This window comes from Lygodium microphyllum, chromosome 17, assembly GCF_053477565.2.
Source record: "Lygodium microphyllum isolate KBCC chromosome 17, Lygodium_microphyllum_v1.1.10, whole genome shotgun sequence".
Lineage (NCBI taxonomy): Eukaryota > Viridiplantae > Streptophyta > Polypodiopsida > Schizaeales > Lygodiaceae > Lygodium > Lygodium microphyllum.
In genome coordinates, this window is record NC_141151.1 from 130,737,668 (window position 1) to 130,753,968 (window position 16,301).

A 16,301-nucleotide genomic window follows, 5' to 3' on the forward strand; every position below is an offset into this window, starting at 1 on the left:
TTGTTGGAACATACCCACTTTAGAAACTCTCCAAGATATGGATAGAGATTGTCCATACTTTCCATGGAAGATAGGAGAGGACAATGTGGTTCAGAGAATATGATCAGGAGAGATGCTTTTGTTAGGGCTTGGGATCCTGGACTTTCTTTCATTGCCAGCCACTCATGGTTTGGCATTATAGACTTCATGGTTGACTATTCACTCAAGCTTTGTATAGACCTCCCCATTGTTGTATATTTTTTCGTTTTGAAAGTCTCTTATTTTGTACTTTTCCTTGGATACTTTGTCTTTTGGGTTTTTGTTGGTAGGATTATTGGCCAAGTTGTCCTCTTGTAGATGTTCATACAACTCCCTTTCTTTCTTTCTTTTGCGGGCACACCATCTCAAAGTCAAGGCAGGGGGCATAGAGTGACAGGCTATGTTAAAGATTCAAGATGTAGAAGGTGGAGCATGGTAGCATGGGACAGAATTTCAAGTTTTCCTATCTAGTTTCCCTATTGTAGAACTTCAAGTTTCTCTATTGTAGAATTTCACGTCCAAGGCTCCTACCCATGCATTGACCACCTCGCATGGTTGTCACATCCAATGGCGTCCAATTAGGACCGTTCGATACTAGAAGGTACTAATTGGACTAATAAATCTTGGACCTATGTCTGATGCTATGTTCGATGAGAAAAAGTTCTACATATAATTTTAAGACCTATACTTAAATGTTGGGACTTCAAATAATAAGTTTAAGGCCTATACTTAATGTTGGGACTGAAAGGCTCTTAATGTTGGGATGGAAAATAATACACCTCAAACATTTAGAGTCTTTATACTAGGAGTTTACATAGGGTATGCTATTTCTATACTAGGAGTTTACTTATTGAGAGCTTGAGGATAGAGAGGATGGAGAGCTTGAGAGTGGAGGTAGGTCAGAGATAGTGTGAAGCAGAGCTTGAGGGAGAAGGGCGTGGAGAGCTTGAGGAGAGAGAGTTTGAGTCTTGAGAATAGAGAGCTTGAAAGTTGAGCTTGAAATTAGAATTTGACATAAGAGAGGGAAAGAAAGGGAGAGTATATATTGCCAAAAAAAGGGGAAAAAAAGAGATTGGGGTACATACACATTGTTGTGGGAGAGGAAGCCTAAACAACCCCTACAACTACCCCAAAAGTAAACCCAAATGGCCGTGAATAGGCGCTTTAAAACAGTTGGATAGTTTGGATTGGATGCGTCATACTGGACAGGACGGATTGGACGAGTTGATCTGTCTGTCAGACATGGACAACTAGGCTGCCTCGACCTAGACAACTAGTGCAAGGCAATTTGATTCACATGTGGGACGGCTTTGGGCACTATTCCATGAGGTTCTATGCTTGCTCTTGCTACTTGTTGAAGATATGATGCTTTGGATGAGACCACTCCCTTTTCTTGTTGTCAATGTAGACAGGAGCTTAACTATTGGGTTTCCTCATATCATAGACTTCATTTTCCTTTTCTTGTTGTCAATGTAGACAGGAGCTTAACTATCGGGTTTCCTCATATCATAGACTCCATTTTCCTTCTTTTGGCTTTGGCATATCATTCTCTCTTTGAATCTCCAACTATGAGATTAGTATTGTTGAATCTACACTGTACATTGATGAAAAGTTGAGGTTTAACAACAAGGTGTATGTGCATGCATATGTATCTTGATGGAAGTTTAGGATTAGTATTTGATTACGATTTCTTCCTTCTAATCTTAAGTCTTATTCTGAATAATGTATAGGTTGGCATGTCTATCACCTATGATGCTAGTAGCATGGTTCAAATGCGGCAGTGGAATGACCAGTATGGCGAGGGAGGTAGCAGGACAAAATCAGTTTTTGGGTTTATCAATTGAAACTTCAAACAATGTAGAAGAGAAGTTTTCGCCTGTGCATCGTTTGAAGCTTGTGGAGGCATTGCTTCAGTACAGTCATCATGCAGCCTTTAATAGCTGTAAACATATCAGTTCCCTCCATATTCTTGTAAGTACTCATTTTAATTCTTCTGTGTATAGTAAATATGCTGTTTGATCAAGTTTAGAAGGTTACTCAAGCTTTTGGTGCTTAACTGCAGTTGCCGTTGGAGTATGTTCAACAGCTTTACTGTTAGGATATGTATAACTGCAATCACGAAGGGAGTGTGATCCAACAGCTATACTGTTGGGATATGTACAACTGCAATCACGAAGGGAGTGCAGTCCAACAACTGTACTGCATATGCCAAGTGCGCACACAGGCAGTCCAATAAATGTCCTGAAACTAAGGTTTAAGGGATATACTTCCACAAGGTCACACTAAGAAGCGTGGTCACCATGGAAACAGATCAAAGTAGCTCAAAGCATAAGGAGCAGAATATATGATTTACAGAACAGAAATTTTCAACTTGATTGTAACATTGATCAGATGTATGCATATATTCTCATGTGGGCAACCTGCCTAGTGAGCATGTAAGACGGATTGAAATGACTACACCATTCTTTATATAAATAGGTTTCAATTGTCTCTCTTGGTCAGGTTCCTTCTTTATAAGCAATTTTGCATAATGTGTTCTTTCTGATAAAATTGAAAGACTGCTCGGGCAGTTAATGCTAAGGATACCTATGAGATAAGCATATGTTTACTCTCGTGTATCGATGTCAGAATACTGAGCTTTATATATCTATATTGAAGATAAGTTTTTCTATTCAGTTGCCTGCAAACCGGGCAGAGACAACAGAAGTCAGTATTATTATCTATCTTGGATTTGGACTCAGAAAATCATGTCTGAACGGTGAGATGGTGTAAATTGCTGGCTACTGTAATTAGCAACATTCCCCTCTGCCTTGGGAGGGGTTCTGATCATGGTTTTTGTAGGGTATGAAAATCAAAGCACAAAACTGCAGGCTCAGTTTCTTCTTTCATCTTTTTGTCTCGATACAAGGACCTGTGTAGGTGAACAGTAGGAAAATTTTGCTTCCATGGTTCACTTTTTGCACTCTATTGTGATCAAATTATCATGTCACAGATAGTTTGAAAAATGGTCATGAAAACTGATATGTTGATGTGTGTTACAGCTCTAACTGATACTGGAGTTGTCGACATATAGTAATGCCTGGTTTTTATAGGTCTGGGGTGCTTATTATGTACAAAATTGCTTGTTGTGTGAGCACAGGTATGCTAAGTGTGTGCTTCTGTGACCAGAATTGATGCAATTGTGTATGACTTTGTATACTGAATTGCAACTGCAAAGGTAAATTTGAGTGGTAGATTTTGGTGAAGTGGTACATGATGTGTGGTGTGCAGTGTGTACTGCCTGCGCTATTATCAGATCTGTGGTGATTCTGAGGCTCAATAGTAACGGATCTCATGATAATGGTCTTATCCTTGAGATTTTATGTAGGGACTTCACATATACATGCAAATGAGATCATTTTCCCAGTTGTTACTAAGAGAAAGAACATGACGTACTAAACAAACTATCTATTTGGCATAGGATTTCTTGCATTTTCTGTTCCAACAGAGGAGATTTTTTATCAATAACCACCTTTGTCAAAAATTCAAGGTAAGTAAGCTTTGTAAAGAAAAACATTTGATAAGCACAAACTAACATGACTTTCAACACAAGGGTTGTGTGAAAAGCCAGTTTACAGTCTATAATGCAGAAGCATATGTAACTAAAGATGGGGAGTTCAGTAACTCCATGCATCATGACATGCATCTCTCCTCAAGAAATTATTTATACTTATGCTTTAGGAAACTCTAAATTTTACTAGGTGTTGATAGCAAAGTCAAATAACAATAACAAGGTGCATAAATTCGAAATGTAGGAGATCTTGGGGTTGTCTTTTGTTAAGCATAAGCATTGAAAGATGTTCAAAATGTCATAACTTGTAGTGTAGATGTTTTGGATAACATTACAAGTGATTATTCACTAGGATTATCATAAAATGGTGTTTGTTGTCTTGCCATATTACAATAAGGAATGGTGCACCATAGACTCAATATCAACTCCCACTACACCACAATCATGATAGATGTAATCCTTAATGTTTGTTGTCTTGCCATATCACAATAAGGAATGGTGCACCATAGACTCAATATCAACTCCCACCACACCACAATCACGATAGATTTAATCCTTAATGTTTGTCATAAAACTAACTACAATGTTTAGCTTCTATCGTCTTCATATGCTTTTACATTTGTTCCCTTACCATATAAATATGTGCATTCAATGGAACCTAATGGCATCCCGTTTGTAGGTTTTCATAGTTATAGATCCTTCCACCAAGCTTAAGATGCTCATTATAAGAATGAGAATAGGAAGAAGAGGAAGGAAAGCGTGGTAGGTTTGGTGGAATGCTTCACTCTCAAGTTTCTCTCTCTCTCTCTCTGTGAGGGCAATATTGATAATGACATCAATAGGTTGCAGAATAGAATTCATTGGCATGAGGCTAGTGTAGATGCAATTGAGAGGTACTCAATAGGTGGCAAGGGTCTCATGCAATGCCCCAAGCTACCAACAAAGCGATCCAAGGCACTTCCTCCTTCTGGAGTACCCCTTCTTGCTCTAGGACCAATCAGCCCTTGCTAAGCGACCCACACATGAGCCCTAACTTTCGTCCCAACAAGCATAGAGATAACAATCATGGTGAGGTCCAATAGGACAAGTCCCAAGGAAAAGGCTAAAGTAGAGGATATGGCAGCCTTAAAGGAGATTCGCAAGTACCAAAAGAGCATGACCTGCTGATTAGGAAAGTGCCATTTGCACGCTTAGTGAATGAAATTCTTTGCTCTTACAAAGATCAATTTAGCATGCAAGGGAATGCATTGGAGGCTAATATATAATTTGAGAGGTTCATACCAAGCATGTGACCATTATATAGAGAGACTTGCAATTAGTTAGAAGGATAAAAAGGGATATAGATTAATGATGCCAAGGGCTAGAAGTTTCTGTAATACACACTGCAATGCAATATACTTTGTAAACTTCGATATGTAATGAAAAACCTTTGCATTTTATTCTACCTTGAATGTCTCATACAGTATTAATGTATGATGGTACAATTATCAAATTTGCAACGTCAATTGAAAAATCTATGATTAAGTAAAATAAGCACTTTGTTATCGAGGCAGGTAGTCATTTAGCCTTTCTCCTTTACTAAATGGCAACTTAGCAGACATCATACAAGCAACAAACTACAAGTGAAATTTATTAAAATTTGTAGTTTAAAAATTATTGTTTGATATGTTAAACAACATAATTTTGTCTTAAAATACTAAAAATGGGATAAAAAATGCTAGATGAGCTACCTAGAAAGCCTTGGACACTATGGTGTGTGAATGATGCATTGTAGTATCCATTGCTTCCCTTCATGTACCATATCATCTAGGGCTTCCTAGGAAGCTCAATTGACTTTTTTTTTTCCAAATTTTTGGCATTTTAAGACAAAACTAAGTAGTTTAGCCTATCAAAAAAATAAATTTTATTAAATATAAATTATTGTTATTATCATATTTTATAGTTTGAAAATATTTACAGTTATACCATGTAACATCGATTTATAAATGACTTCAATATAATAACAATTGAACAAAAAGAATACAAAATATGTTCGAGATATAGATTTCAACTATCATAAAATGTATGCGACTATTAAACAAATTCAAGTCAATTCATAAAAGACTTTAATTTTATGACATTTGAATAAATTCTTTGTTGTTGAGAAAGATTTTGCTCATGCTATCTATGCAATAGTCTAGATCAATGATATATGGTGCGTCATCTTGCTTACGTAAGCCACTCCCCATGGTACTATCTATAGTAACTATATTTCTATTGCCCATAAGGTCTAGAGCTTTTATCTCATGTATAGTCTTTGCTTCCTCTTTGGTGTTATCCACTGGTGGAGACCTTGGGTTAGGGATATCTTTCAACAACCCTTCCACATGCTCTTTAGCACTCATTTTGATTGTAGGGGATCTTCACCTTCATTACGTAACAAAACGAAAGTGGCCATCCAAGAGAGATAGTTGTGGTGCTAGATTGATCAATGCCATATTCTCTAGCTTGCTGAGGAGTGAGGTGCTTGAAGTAGGCAGGGGTGATATTTGTATAGAAATGACCTAGTCATTTGCAAAATGCCTTTGTGCCATTGATGTATTTTAAGAGATTGCAGGGCTACCATTCCTTAACGAAATGCTCAAAACCAATGGTAAACTCTTAAAGGTATGTATTCATCTACTTGATGGGACATTGTAGGCTTGGATCATGCCACAATACTATATCATACTACTTGTCAATATTGGGACAAAAGATCTAGTAGAGTTCTAATCTTCTAATGAATTCCATGCCTTAAAGGAATTACATGTAGCTGATGAAAGTGTGATCCATAGTGGGAGAATGGGTATATGAGGCAAGTACAAGGGTGCTTGGGAGAGAAAAAGTGGTTGGAGAGTTAGAAAATAAAAATGAAGCCAAGTGAATGGTCTTTATAGGCAATGGACTTAAAGTTTAGTTTTTAAAAATCCATTGAATTTTTAAATATAGATTTTTTAAAAGAAAAGAAAAAAATCACAAAACAAGCCAAAATATATGATGTAAAAGAATATAGTATACGTATAAGGAATAAAAATGTAAGATTCCTGAATCTATTGATCATTAATTTTTTATACTTTCGTTTATCTCCACATAAATTCTAGCTTGTCACAAAGTACTTGATACCACATAATTCTTTTCTATTATTTTGCCCACTTGAAAGGAAAGAAAATTAATAAATTTCAAAATATTGATCCGGGTTTTTTACAACCCGGATTATTACCACAAAATTTGGCCAAAACCCCTATCAAGAGCTTACCATATCACTTTGGGTTTACTCTTCAAGCACTAGGTATGTTACATTGCTTCTCGATTATGATAACTCTAGCAAATGGGGGGAACAAGTTCTTAGGAGGCATGTCAATGTAAAGGGTAAAAGAGATGATTATCTTAATGAAGATAAAAATGGATTACACCTAGGAGTTGAGTGAGTGCATAGATTTTTCAAAGGACTAGCCTCCAACTACACATGGGCTTCGCCTGTATCACTAAGATTTAGAATCTATCACCATCATTAGAGGACACCTCACCCTAGCACACAAGTCAATATCCACATTATGGTGTCATTTGGATCTTACACAAAAGCTTACAAGCATGGACCCCTTCTGTCACATGCTTATATGTATTCATATATATATGGGGGACTAAAGTCAAAGCAGCTTTTGAAAGCCATTTTTTATAATCTCAATAACTCCCAAGAAAAAGCGAATTTCAAGAAAATTCCCACGCTGCCCGATCGATTTCGACCTGGTCTACAAAGGTGCAGAAGAAACTTTTTTCAGATTCTTCATGGATTTGAAGTTACAAAGGCGCAGACTGCTGGCTACATGCAATTTGCTTCTCTCTTTCACCACACCAACTTTCCATTCTATCCTTCTTGCAAATATATTATAATAATGTGCTTTGGGCACCCACCTCTTGTAATCTAGCTCCATTTCTCTATTTTGTCTATCACCACCCTTGGCTTCTTGCATGATGACCAAGGTGGAAACTTGTCCCATCCACTATTCTCTATATTTTCAAAGATGCCATACATCATCTAGGATTATGTTAATCAAGAATATTAGCTTAATCTAATCTCTCATGGAGGCTATATAAAGAGCCCATGGAGAATGGGAGGGGGAGAGAATGGAGAATGACAAGCCCATGAGAGCACTCTAGAATACCCTCGTGCTAGTCCATCTCTTTGAGGTGAGCTATGAGTGAGTTCTTTTATTATGTAGCATAATGGCAAGCTTCCTCTACCTCTTCTCCTATTATCTCACTCTCTTCTCATCTTCTCATTCCATGTAGCATAATGGCAAGCTTCCTCTACCTCTTCTCCTCTTGTCTCCCTCTCCTCTCATCTCTCTCTCTCATATTCTAATATGGTGTCTAGTACATATATTCTCTCTTGTAAATTTGTGTCTTGGTTCTCTTGATTCTCTTTGAGAAAAGGGATGTCCTAGCCCATCCTCCCTTTGGCTAGGTGGTGTCCCTCTTTAGTTCTCTTAGTGAGGATTAGAGGTTGGATGGGTAAGGGGCAACCCGTTCATCATTTCAGCCCTCAATATATCCCAATAAAAATAAAACAACTCTAGCATCAAATAAGTTCACTTTTCTACCACCAATACAGAAGTTAAAGCTCTTCATACAGTCACTTCCCATCAATACAAGATGCTCCTATAGATTTAGGAGACTTTAACAATCACTTACTATGATTGACTTGATCATTCCACCTTGCATATGGATTTGAATATCGTTGATTAGCCAAGCCAGACACTCATGACCTATAATTTAATTTTTTCCAATGTGAATGTACTTTCGATGTCATGTGAAGTAGGTGTTTGTTAAGATTTGCACAATAATAATTATTTAGGCAATGTCTCATTTTGTATCGATTTGATGATGAAGGAATAAGTTGATCTATTTTGTGTGACACTTTTGTTTTTTTTACATGTCTAAGTGATCATTCTACTTTGCTTGTTATTTAGGTTATATTGTTAGTGATATATCAGAGTTTCCTGTATCATATAGTTTTTAGGATATATGTGTGTTGGTTTTAGTTATGTAGCAGGGCCAAAAACACTTAGCCATACTACCTCATTTTGTTCATACTAGACAGATGTAGGATGAGCATGGAAGATATCAATTCAATCATGATATGGTGATGCAATTTCATATAGTACCTTGTTGCTCCTTAACAATGTTGGTGGTTATAGCCCATAAAGGTATGCACTTGGCTTACTTGCATGACATAGTGGTTTCTTTTTACAACAAATGTCATTCTTATGCACTCCAAAGCAAGACGAGTCTAGATCATAGATGGGAATAATTATATCATGCTTGAGGGTCTTTGATAGGAAGAAGGAATTGTTGCAGGTAATTTGAGGTGCAAGCATGGGCTTGTCAAGAAAGACTTTAGGTTGGGGTACATATGTGCATTACCTTTGCTGACATGTAGATGCCATTGGAATGGTAATGGAAGTACGGAGGGTTATGTGGCTATGGCTGTGTGAGCACAAAAAAATATGAAATTTTGTAGAATGGAAGGAAGAGAGAAGTTGGGTATTAGGTGGCTATGTCTAGGAGAAGGTGTGGGTTGTGTGGTATGGCTATGCTCAAAAGAAAGAGAGAGACTTGATGTTGTGTGGCTACGGCTGGGATAAGCTAGGGGTTGTGTCACTATGGCTATATGATGATAGAAAGATGAGAAGATTTGTGAAATGGAGATAAGATAATGACCATGGAATAAAGAGAGAAGCTAGATGCTATATGGCTATAGTTGAGAGAAGCTCTGGCTTATGTGGCTATGGTTAAGAGAAGTTGGGAGCATAGAAAGTTGAGAAGATTTGTGAAACGGAGATAAGAGAATAACCAAATTGGAAGTATGCATTGTAGAAAGACACCAAAAAGTGCATTTTTTTGCAATAGATATCATAAGAAGAGATTTTGGGAGGGGAAGATTTTTGGAGGGGAAGGAGGATTTTCAAATTTTGGGTCGCCTTTTTGGATGCCTAGTGGGACCCACTTGACATGGGGTAGTAAAAGTGGGGGGTGTAAAGGGAGACATAGGGAGACAAACCTATAAGTGGTATGGACACAGGAAAAAGGAGAATGGATAAAATATGCACACCAACCCCTCTCCCATTGGTCCACCTCAAATCTCTTGTCATTAGGAGATTCATTAACTCTTAAGATAAAGGCTCATTTTTGAGTCCATATTCCTCCTGATGTTGGGATTATACTAACAAGTCTTAGCTTCATAGCGAGTTCTATTACAGATCTGGCAAACTTTCTTCTACTTCTCTATCTCCTAAAGACTCCTAGAGCTTTGAATTTTTCAACTATCTTCTAATCTAGTTTACTAGTAGATTTTGTTTTTGAAGAGGATTTTTATTTAGAGGTTTTATGGGAGGACCTCTTACCTTTTGATTACTTGGTATGCTTCTTTTTCTCCTTCTTTCTATCTTCGTCATCAGAGTAAGTAGAATCTAAATTAAATTCTAAATCTAAAGGTTCACTTTCATCTTCAAACCTCTCATAATCTTCTGAAACATTATCCAAAACCAAGTCGTTTTTCCACCTATATTGCTACCTTAATCAAAGTATGAAAGTTTTGTTGTTGTCCTAACTTCACATTTGCCATTGCCCTTGAAAACTTGGAACTTAAACCCTTCATGAAATAATAAGTTTGCATATCCAATGACAGTATGTTATCATCATCCAAGCTATTTAACATATTTTTTAACTATTGCACATAATCTTTCACTAAAATTCATTTCTTCTTAATTTATTTCTTTAAAAATACATCACCTAGGGTTTTATCCTTATGAAATCACAACCAAAAAACATTCTTTAATTCATCATAAGTGTTAAATTTAGCTAACCCATATGCAGTGAACCAATATATTGCCTTGCCTTGTAGTAGATAGTTGCAAATTGAGCATTTTTAATGTGATCATTGAATGATACATCATGGCCACTTGCAACCTAGTGGGTTTCAAACTATGCCACATGCCAATCTGGTGTTAGCACTCTAGCCAGCTCATGTGAGAGTGTGGGCATTTTATAGTCTTCATTTTAGTGATTGTTTAGAGATTTATTGGTAGCCGACTAGCATTAAATGATGGCCCACTAGCTACCATATTTGGCATATTTTGGGCCGATTTATTCAATGGCTCCTCCTCCTCTCTTGCAGTCATCATCATTCTTCAAGTGGTCTTCTTGTTGGAGAAATGAGCCAATGCCAATGTCCACAGCTAGTGACTCACTGTTGTATGCATCATTCTCGTATTTTGTGTATGGATTCCATTTCTTGAGCACATCTTTGAGTTCTCTTCCTTTGTAGTGTGCTTTTCTTCTTTTGCTTGTTTATGCTTCCATTGCTGCACTTTGGTAGATTCAAATCATAGAGCTAGGATTGACGTTCGACTATTTATTTGATAGAGAGTGGGATTGGCTCCTAGTCTTGAGCTCACATGAGGGGCCACTTTGGTGCTCTTGGCCAAAGATGGAGAATCCCTGGTCACATATGTTCAGAGGCATTTTTAACAAGATGATCTTGTATGCTACTGTGAGGCATTGTTGACAAACACTGAGATCTGTTACGACTCTTCTCTATTTTGAGGAGCTGGTATGCTCAACATTGACCTCTGGTTCTCTCTGAGGCACCTTGGTGGTGGCTTGCTCGCTCACTACTTGGGTATCCACAGTTCTACTCTAGTGGTTCATTTTTGTATATGATTATCCTTCTATCATTGTATCGCATCAAATCACCTATGATCTGAGAGAGTGTGTTAGCAATTTAGTCAGCTCATGTGTGAGTTTGGGCTATGCTTGATATTATTGGGTAATTTAGGCATTTTATAGTGGTGAATTTAGTGATCATTTAGGTATTTATTCCTGGTGGACTAGCATTAAATGCTAGTTGACCAACTACCATATTTGACATATTTTGGGCCTATTTATTTAGTGGATCCTCCTCCACTCTTGTAATCAACATCATTCTTTAGGTGGTCTTCTTGTTGGAGAGAGCAGCCAGTACTGGTGCCCACACAGCCAATGACTCAGAGTCCTATGCATCATTCTCGTATTGTAACTACCTTCTTAGATTAGCAATTAGATTGAAAATGTGACTTCCCAAAACAAACTATTGTAGGCACAATACATCAGGAGGTGTACTCATTCTACATGTAGGCCTTGAATGTCAATGATGAATACTATTTTCACGTCATTGCACTAAGAGACAGGAAGCTTTGCATGTGGATGTGGGTGAGACAATGAAGATTGGAAAGTCATTGCAATATCTTTTACATCACCATATTTTCTTCTATAAGTTCATGTATATAATGCCTACATCAATTGAATTATATGGTTCTATTGAATCACTTTCTTATCTATCTCTCAATTCTTTGGAATGGCTCATTTTGGATGACCGAATGCTTCAGACATTAAAAATGAAGATTGTATATGACATTTAGGACTCATTGAGATTTGGAAGAGCTTCAAAATTATTGGGTCTTTCATGGTTGGTACCAATTCATGTCTTTGCTTATATCTTCAAAACCACTACTGCATATCAATGTCCCTCCATGTTCATTTGTAAGGACATAACTGAGGACTTTCTTAATTCCAACTTTGAAAAAGGATGGAATGGGGTTGGTGGAGTGCACAAAGGTGACATCTTTTCATGCAAAGTGGTGGTCTCTAGTGTTACCTTTTGTTACTTGATTGCATGTTTATCATTGTACATGTGTTTATATTATCAATGTTCTATGAAGAAAGTAGGCATGGAAGAGGAAGCAGAGGAGGTTGTAGAAGAGGTAAAAGCTCTAGACCTTACGATCGAAAGAGCATCGCTTGGAGTCCACTAAAGACATGGAAGAAACATTTGATATTCAAATTCATATGCTAGGTGGAACGATCAAGTTAATCATAGCGAGTGATTGTTGGAGTCACCTAAATCTATGGGAGCATCTCGTCTTGATGGGAAGTGCTCATATGGAGAGCTTCAACTTTTGTATTGGTGGTAGAAAGGTGAGCATGTTTAATATTGATTTAAATTTTGGTCAGGACACAATATTTTGAATCTTATTTGATTTTTTTGTTTCAGATGGGAAAAAGAAAGAGAACAATTATATGTTATCAAGTAGTTCACAACAAGTCAAAATTCGTGTGCAAAATGATATATTGAAAATTTATTATGAATAGATCAAGGGATTTTATTTTTAAATTCCTTATACGTATTTCAAATGCTCAAACATTCTATATTTTAGATTTTTAAATGAATTTTATTTCCTTTACTTTTAAAATTTTATTAAAAAATTTAATGGATTTTTAAAAACTAAAACTATAAGTCCATGGCCTATAAAAATCATTTACTTGGTCTTATTTTATTTTTTAAAACTACTTCTCCTCTCCTAAACACCCTTGCACTTGCCTTCTACACCCCTTCTTCCAAGATGGATCGAACTCTTAATAGCTTCATGCAATTCCTTTAGGGCACAAAATTCACTGTGAGATTAGATCTTTACAATATCTTTTGTCCCAATACTAAGTATTATGATAGGGTCCAAGTGTGCAATACTTTGTTGAGTGCATGAATACATACTCATGAGAGTGTACTATTGGGTTCAAGGATTCTGACAAGAAATGGATGCCCTGCAATCTCTTGAACTACATCAATGGCATAGAGGCATTTCGCAAATGACTAGGTCATTTATATGCAAATCTCATCCTTGCATACCTACTTCAATAACTTTACTCCTTGGTAGGCTAGGGAATAGGATTTAATCAACATGGCATTGACTAGCTCTCATGGATTGCCACTTTATTTTGTTACTCAATGAAGGTGAGGACACCCCTATAGTCACAACGGATGGTGAAAAGCATGTAGGAGGCTTGTTGAACAATGTCCTTGATCCAAAGCCTTTACTAGTGGATAATGCCAAAGAGGAAGTAGAGGAGGTTGTAGAAGAGGTAAAAGCTCTAGACCTTACGATCGAAAGAGCTATAGTTGTTATGGATAATATCTTAGGAGGTGGATCAAGTGAGTAGAAGGCCACATCATCTACTGTCGATGAAAAATGTTGCATAAATAGCATGAGTGAAGTCTTCATCAAAGATAGAGAATTCATGTTTCTCCATGATGTGGATACATTTTTGGGAGTGAGGGAGGATGAGGCATTATCGATGTTGGCAATCGCCAATGGCTTTCTCCTTGTGTTTGATTATCTGCCTATGGAGTATAGCAATCCAAAGCTAGAAGATCTAGACAATGCACTCATAGCTCTTGGAGATACCATGGACTTGGCGGAGCATGCCATAGTTGGCACCCAAGAATTTGAGATAGTGCAAGCTAGGGCCAAGTGCCCTTTGAAGAGCAGCAAGCCCTCTTGATCAAGGAGTCCAAGTTAAATGTGAACTTGACCAAATCCTTGGAGGTTGCCACTAATGCCGAGGAGGAAGAAAGCATAATTGTCTAGACACTTTGTTTTACTATGCATACTATTTTAAGCTAACCTCATGTCAATGTAGGCTATGCTCAATATTGATGATTTTGCAAGTTTCCAGAACTTCAAGGACTAGGGAGTGTTTAGGAAGGATACCTTTATAGGGTACTACATTGGTGGGGTCCCCATTGGTGACGTAACCATTGTCCATGCCAATTTCACCCCAGGCAAACATGCTTAGCTATCTATCCTGAAGAAAAAGGCTCACTGAAAAGTGTTGTATCAATCTATCACCATCATCTTGAATGCACACAAGATCATTCTTGTTAAAAAGGTGTTGGTGAAGTGCATTTTTGGTACATGCTTGCATGGAAGGATACTACAAGCCATGGGGATTGGCAAAGCCATAGGAGCTAGCTAGGCTACCATATAGGAGAGTGTCAAGGTTGGGTTGCTGCTAGAGACCAAGAAGAGATGTAAGCAAGCCCATGAGAAAAGCAAGCGCCTAAAAATGGCCTAAGACTTGCATTGAGCCTTCGGATTCCAGGCATATTTCTGTAAAGAAAAAGCCCCTTGTACTTTGCATTATAATACAAATATATTTTTCTTTCAATCTATCTCTTGAGCATATTTTTTATTTTTTGTGTTCAACTGTGATAAGATTTAAGTATTTTAAAAGCGATATTATGTGATATAGATATTAATATTTTTAGAATATAAATGTAAAAAATATAATTAAAATTTTATCAGTAAAAAATGTATGGTTTGACAAGCCAGAGTGCTTAGTTTTATCTCAAAATACCCAAAAATGTCAAAAAATGGTGATTTGAGGTGTGCAAAATGCCTTGGATGCCATGATACGTGAATGGGTGGAACTAACACATCATGGTATCTAGAGCATCTTATATAACTCAGACCACCTTTTTTTCATTTTTGGGAATTTTAGGTAAAACTAAGCACTTTGGCATGTTAAACGATAAAATTTTAATTGACAAAATTTTCAGAATTCTCCTATACTTCATTTCTTGTATAACACATGCTAACTTGTCATTTAATAAAGCAAAAAGGTTAACTAGATGGTTGCCTTGATAATTGCCTGCCCATTCTACTTAATCGTTGAGTTTTCAATTGACACAAATTTAATCATTGCACCTCATGCACAAATACAATATGAGATATTCAAGGCACAATAAAAGACAAAAAAATTTCATTACATGTTGAAGTTCACAAAGTACATTGCATTGCAGTGTGTTACAAAAACTCTAGACCCTTGGCAACTCTTATCTCTCTCCCCTCTTATTGGACTAGCTGACTGCATGTCTCTCCGTATGAAGGTCACTTGCTCAGTATGAATATGCTTCTGAAGCTTCATGGATAGTCTCCATTGTAATCCCTTATAAGCAAAATTGATATCTGTAAGAGTGAAGGATTTTCTTCACTAATCGTGCAAAGGACACTTTCTTGATCAGCAAGTTTGTGCTCTTTTAGTACTTATGGGTCTCCTAGAGCCACCAAGTGATAGTTCTTCCTCTACTTTAGCCTTTGCCTTGGGACCCATATGGCTAGACCTCACCGTGGTTACAATCCTTGTGCTTGTTGGGCTTGTGATTAGGGCTTGGGTACGGATTTCTTAGCATGGCTTGGTTTTAGAGTAAGGAGGAGGGGTACGAGAGAAAGAGGATGATGTTGTATTGCTCACTTTGTTTTTAGCTTAGGGCATTGCATGGGGCCTCTACCACCTATTATGTGCCCCTCCGATTGCATCTCCACTAGCCTCAAGCCATTCTTTCTTGTCCTAGGGCTTATTGTGATATTGTTGTCAATGTTGCCCTCATCATCAATGCTTCCACCTTCATCCATAAAAGCATCACCCACATTTTTCTTTAGCTCATTGTTGTTAGCCTCCACATCCTTTCTTACTTCTTTCTCTTTGGAAGAGCCTTCTTGCTTGCAAGCTCTTTTCAAAGTCTCCAAGCCAATTTAGGGAGGGTCTTTGAGCCTTTGGATGGATGAGGGGCAAGGGGGGGGGGTGGGGGGGTGGGGGGGGCGGGGGGTGGGGTGGGGTGGGGTGGGGTGGGAGGGTGGGGACATGGAGACAACGAGGTTGTGCTATTATTGGAGTTATCTTATTAGTTAAAATTGGGGGATCTCTTTGCCTTGCTATGGTGGAGAAGTGAAAACTTGTCGTTGGCCTTGGCTTCGTGTAGTGGATGTCATCACATTGTTTGCTTGGTGTGGGCCATGAGGTGGATTAGAAGAGAAGACAACAATAGAAGTATGAAATA

General features: G+C 37.6%; 1 protein-coding gene across 3 annotated transcripts in view; it reads left to right on the forward strand.

Annotated features, from left to right (window-relative positions):
- Positions 1-2,717, forward strand: part of LOC148022348 (uncharacterized) — a 256,949-nt gene extending 254,232 nt beyond the window's left edge. For 2 of the 3 annotated variants that reach the window (XM_087697969.1, XM_087697970.1), the window contains exons 24-25: positions 1,749-1,989; positions 2,081-2,708. In XM_087697969.1, the coding sequence (XP_087554095.1) occupies positions 1,749-1,862 (114 nt within the window). In that variant the 3' untranslated portion in view covers positions 1,863-1,989; positions 2,081-2,708. Of the gene's footprint in view, positions 1-1,748; positions 1,990-2,080 lie in introns of all 3 variants that reach the window. The other variant, XM_087697971.1, reaches the window with a different exon arrangement.
- Positions 2,718-16,301: the final 13,584 nt, after the last annotated feature.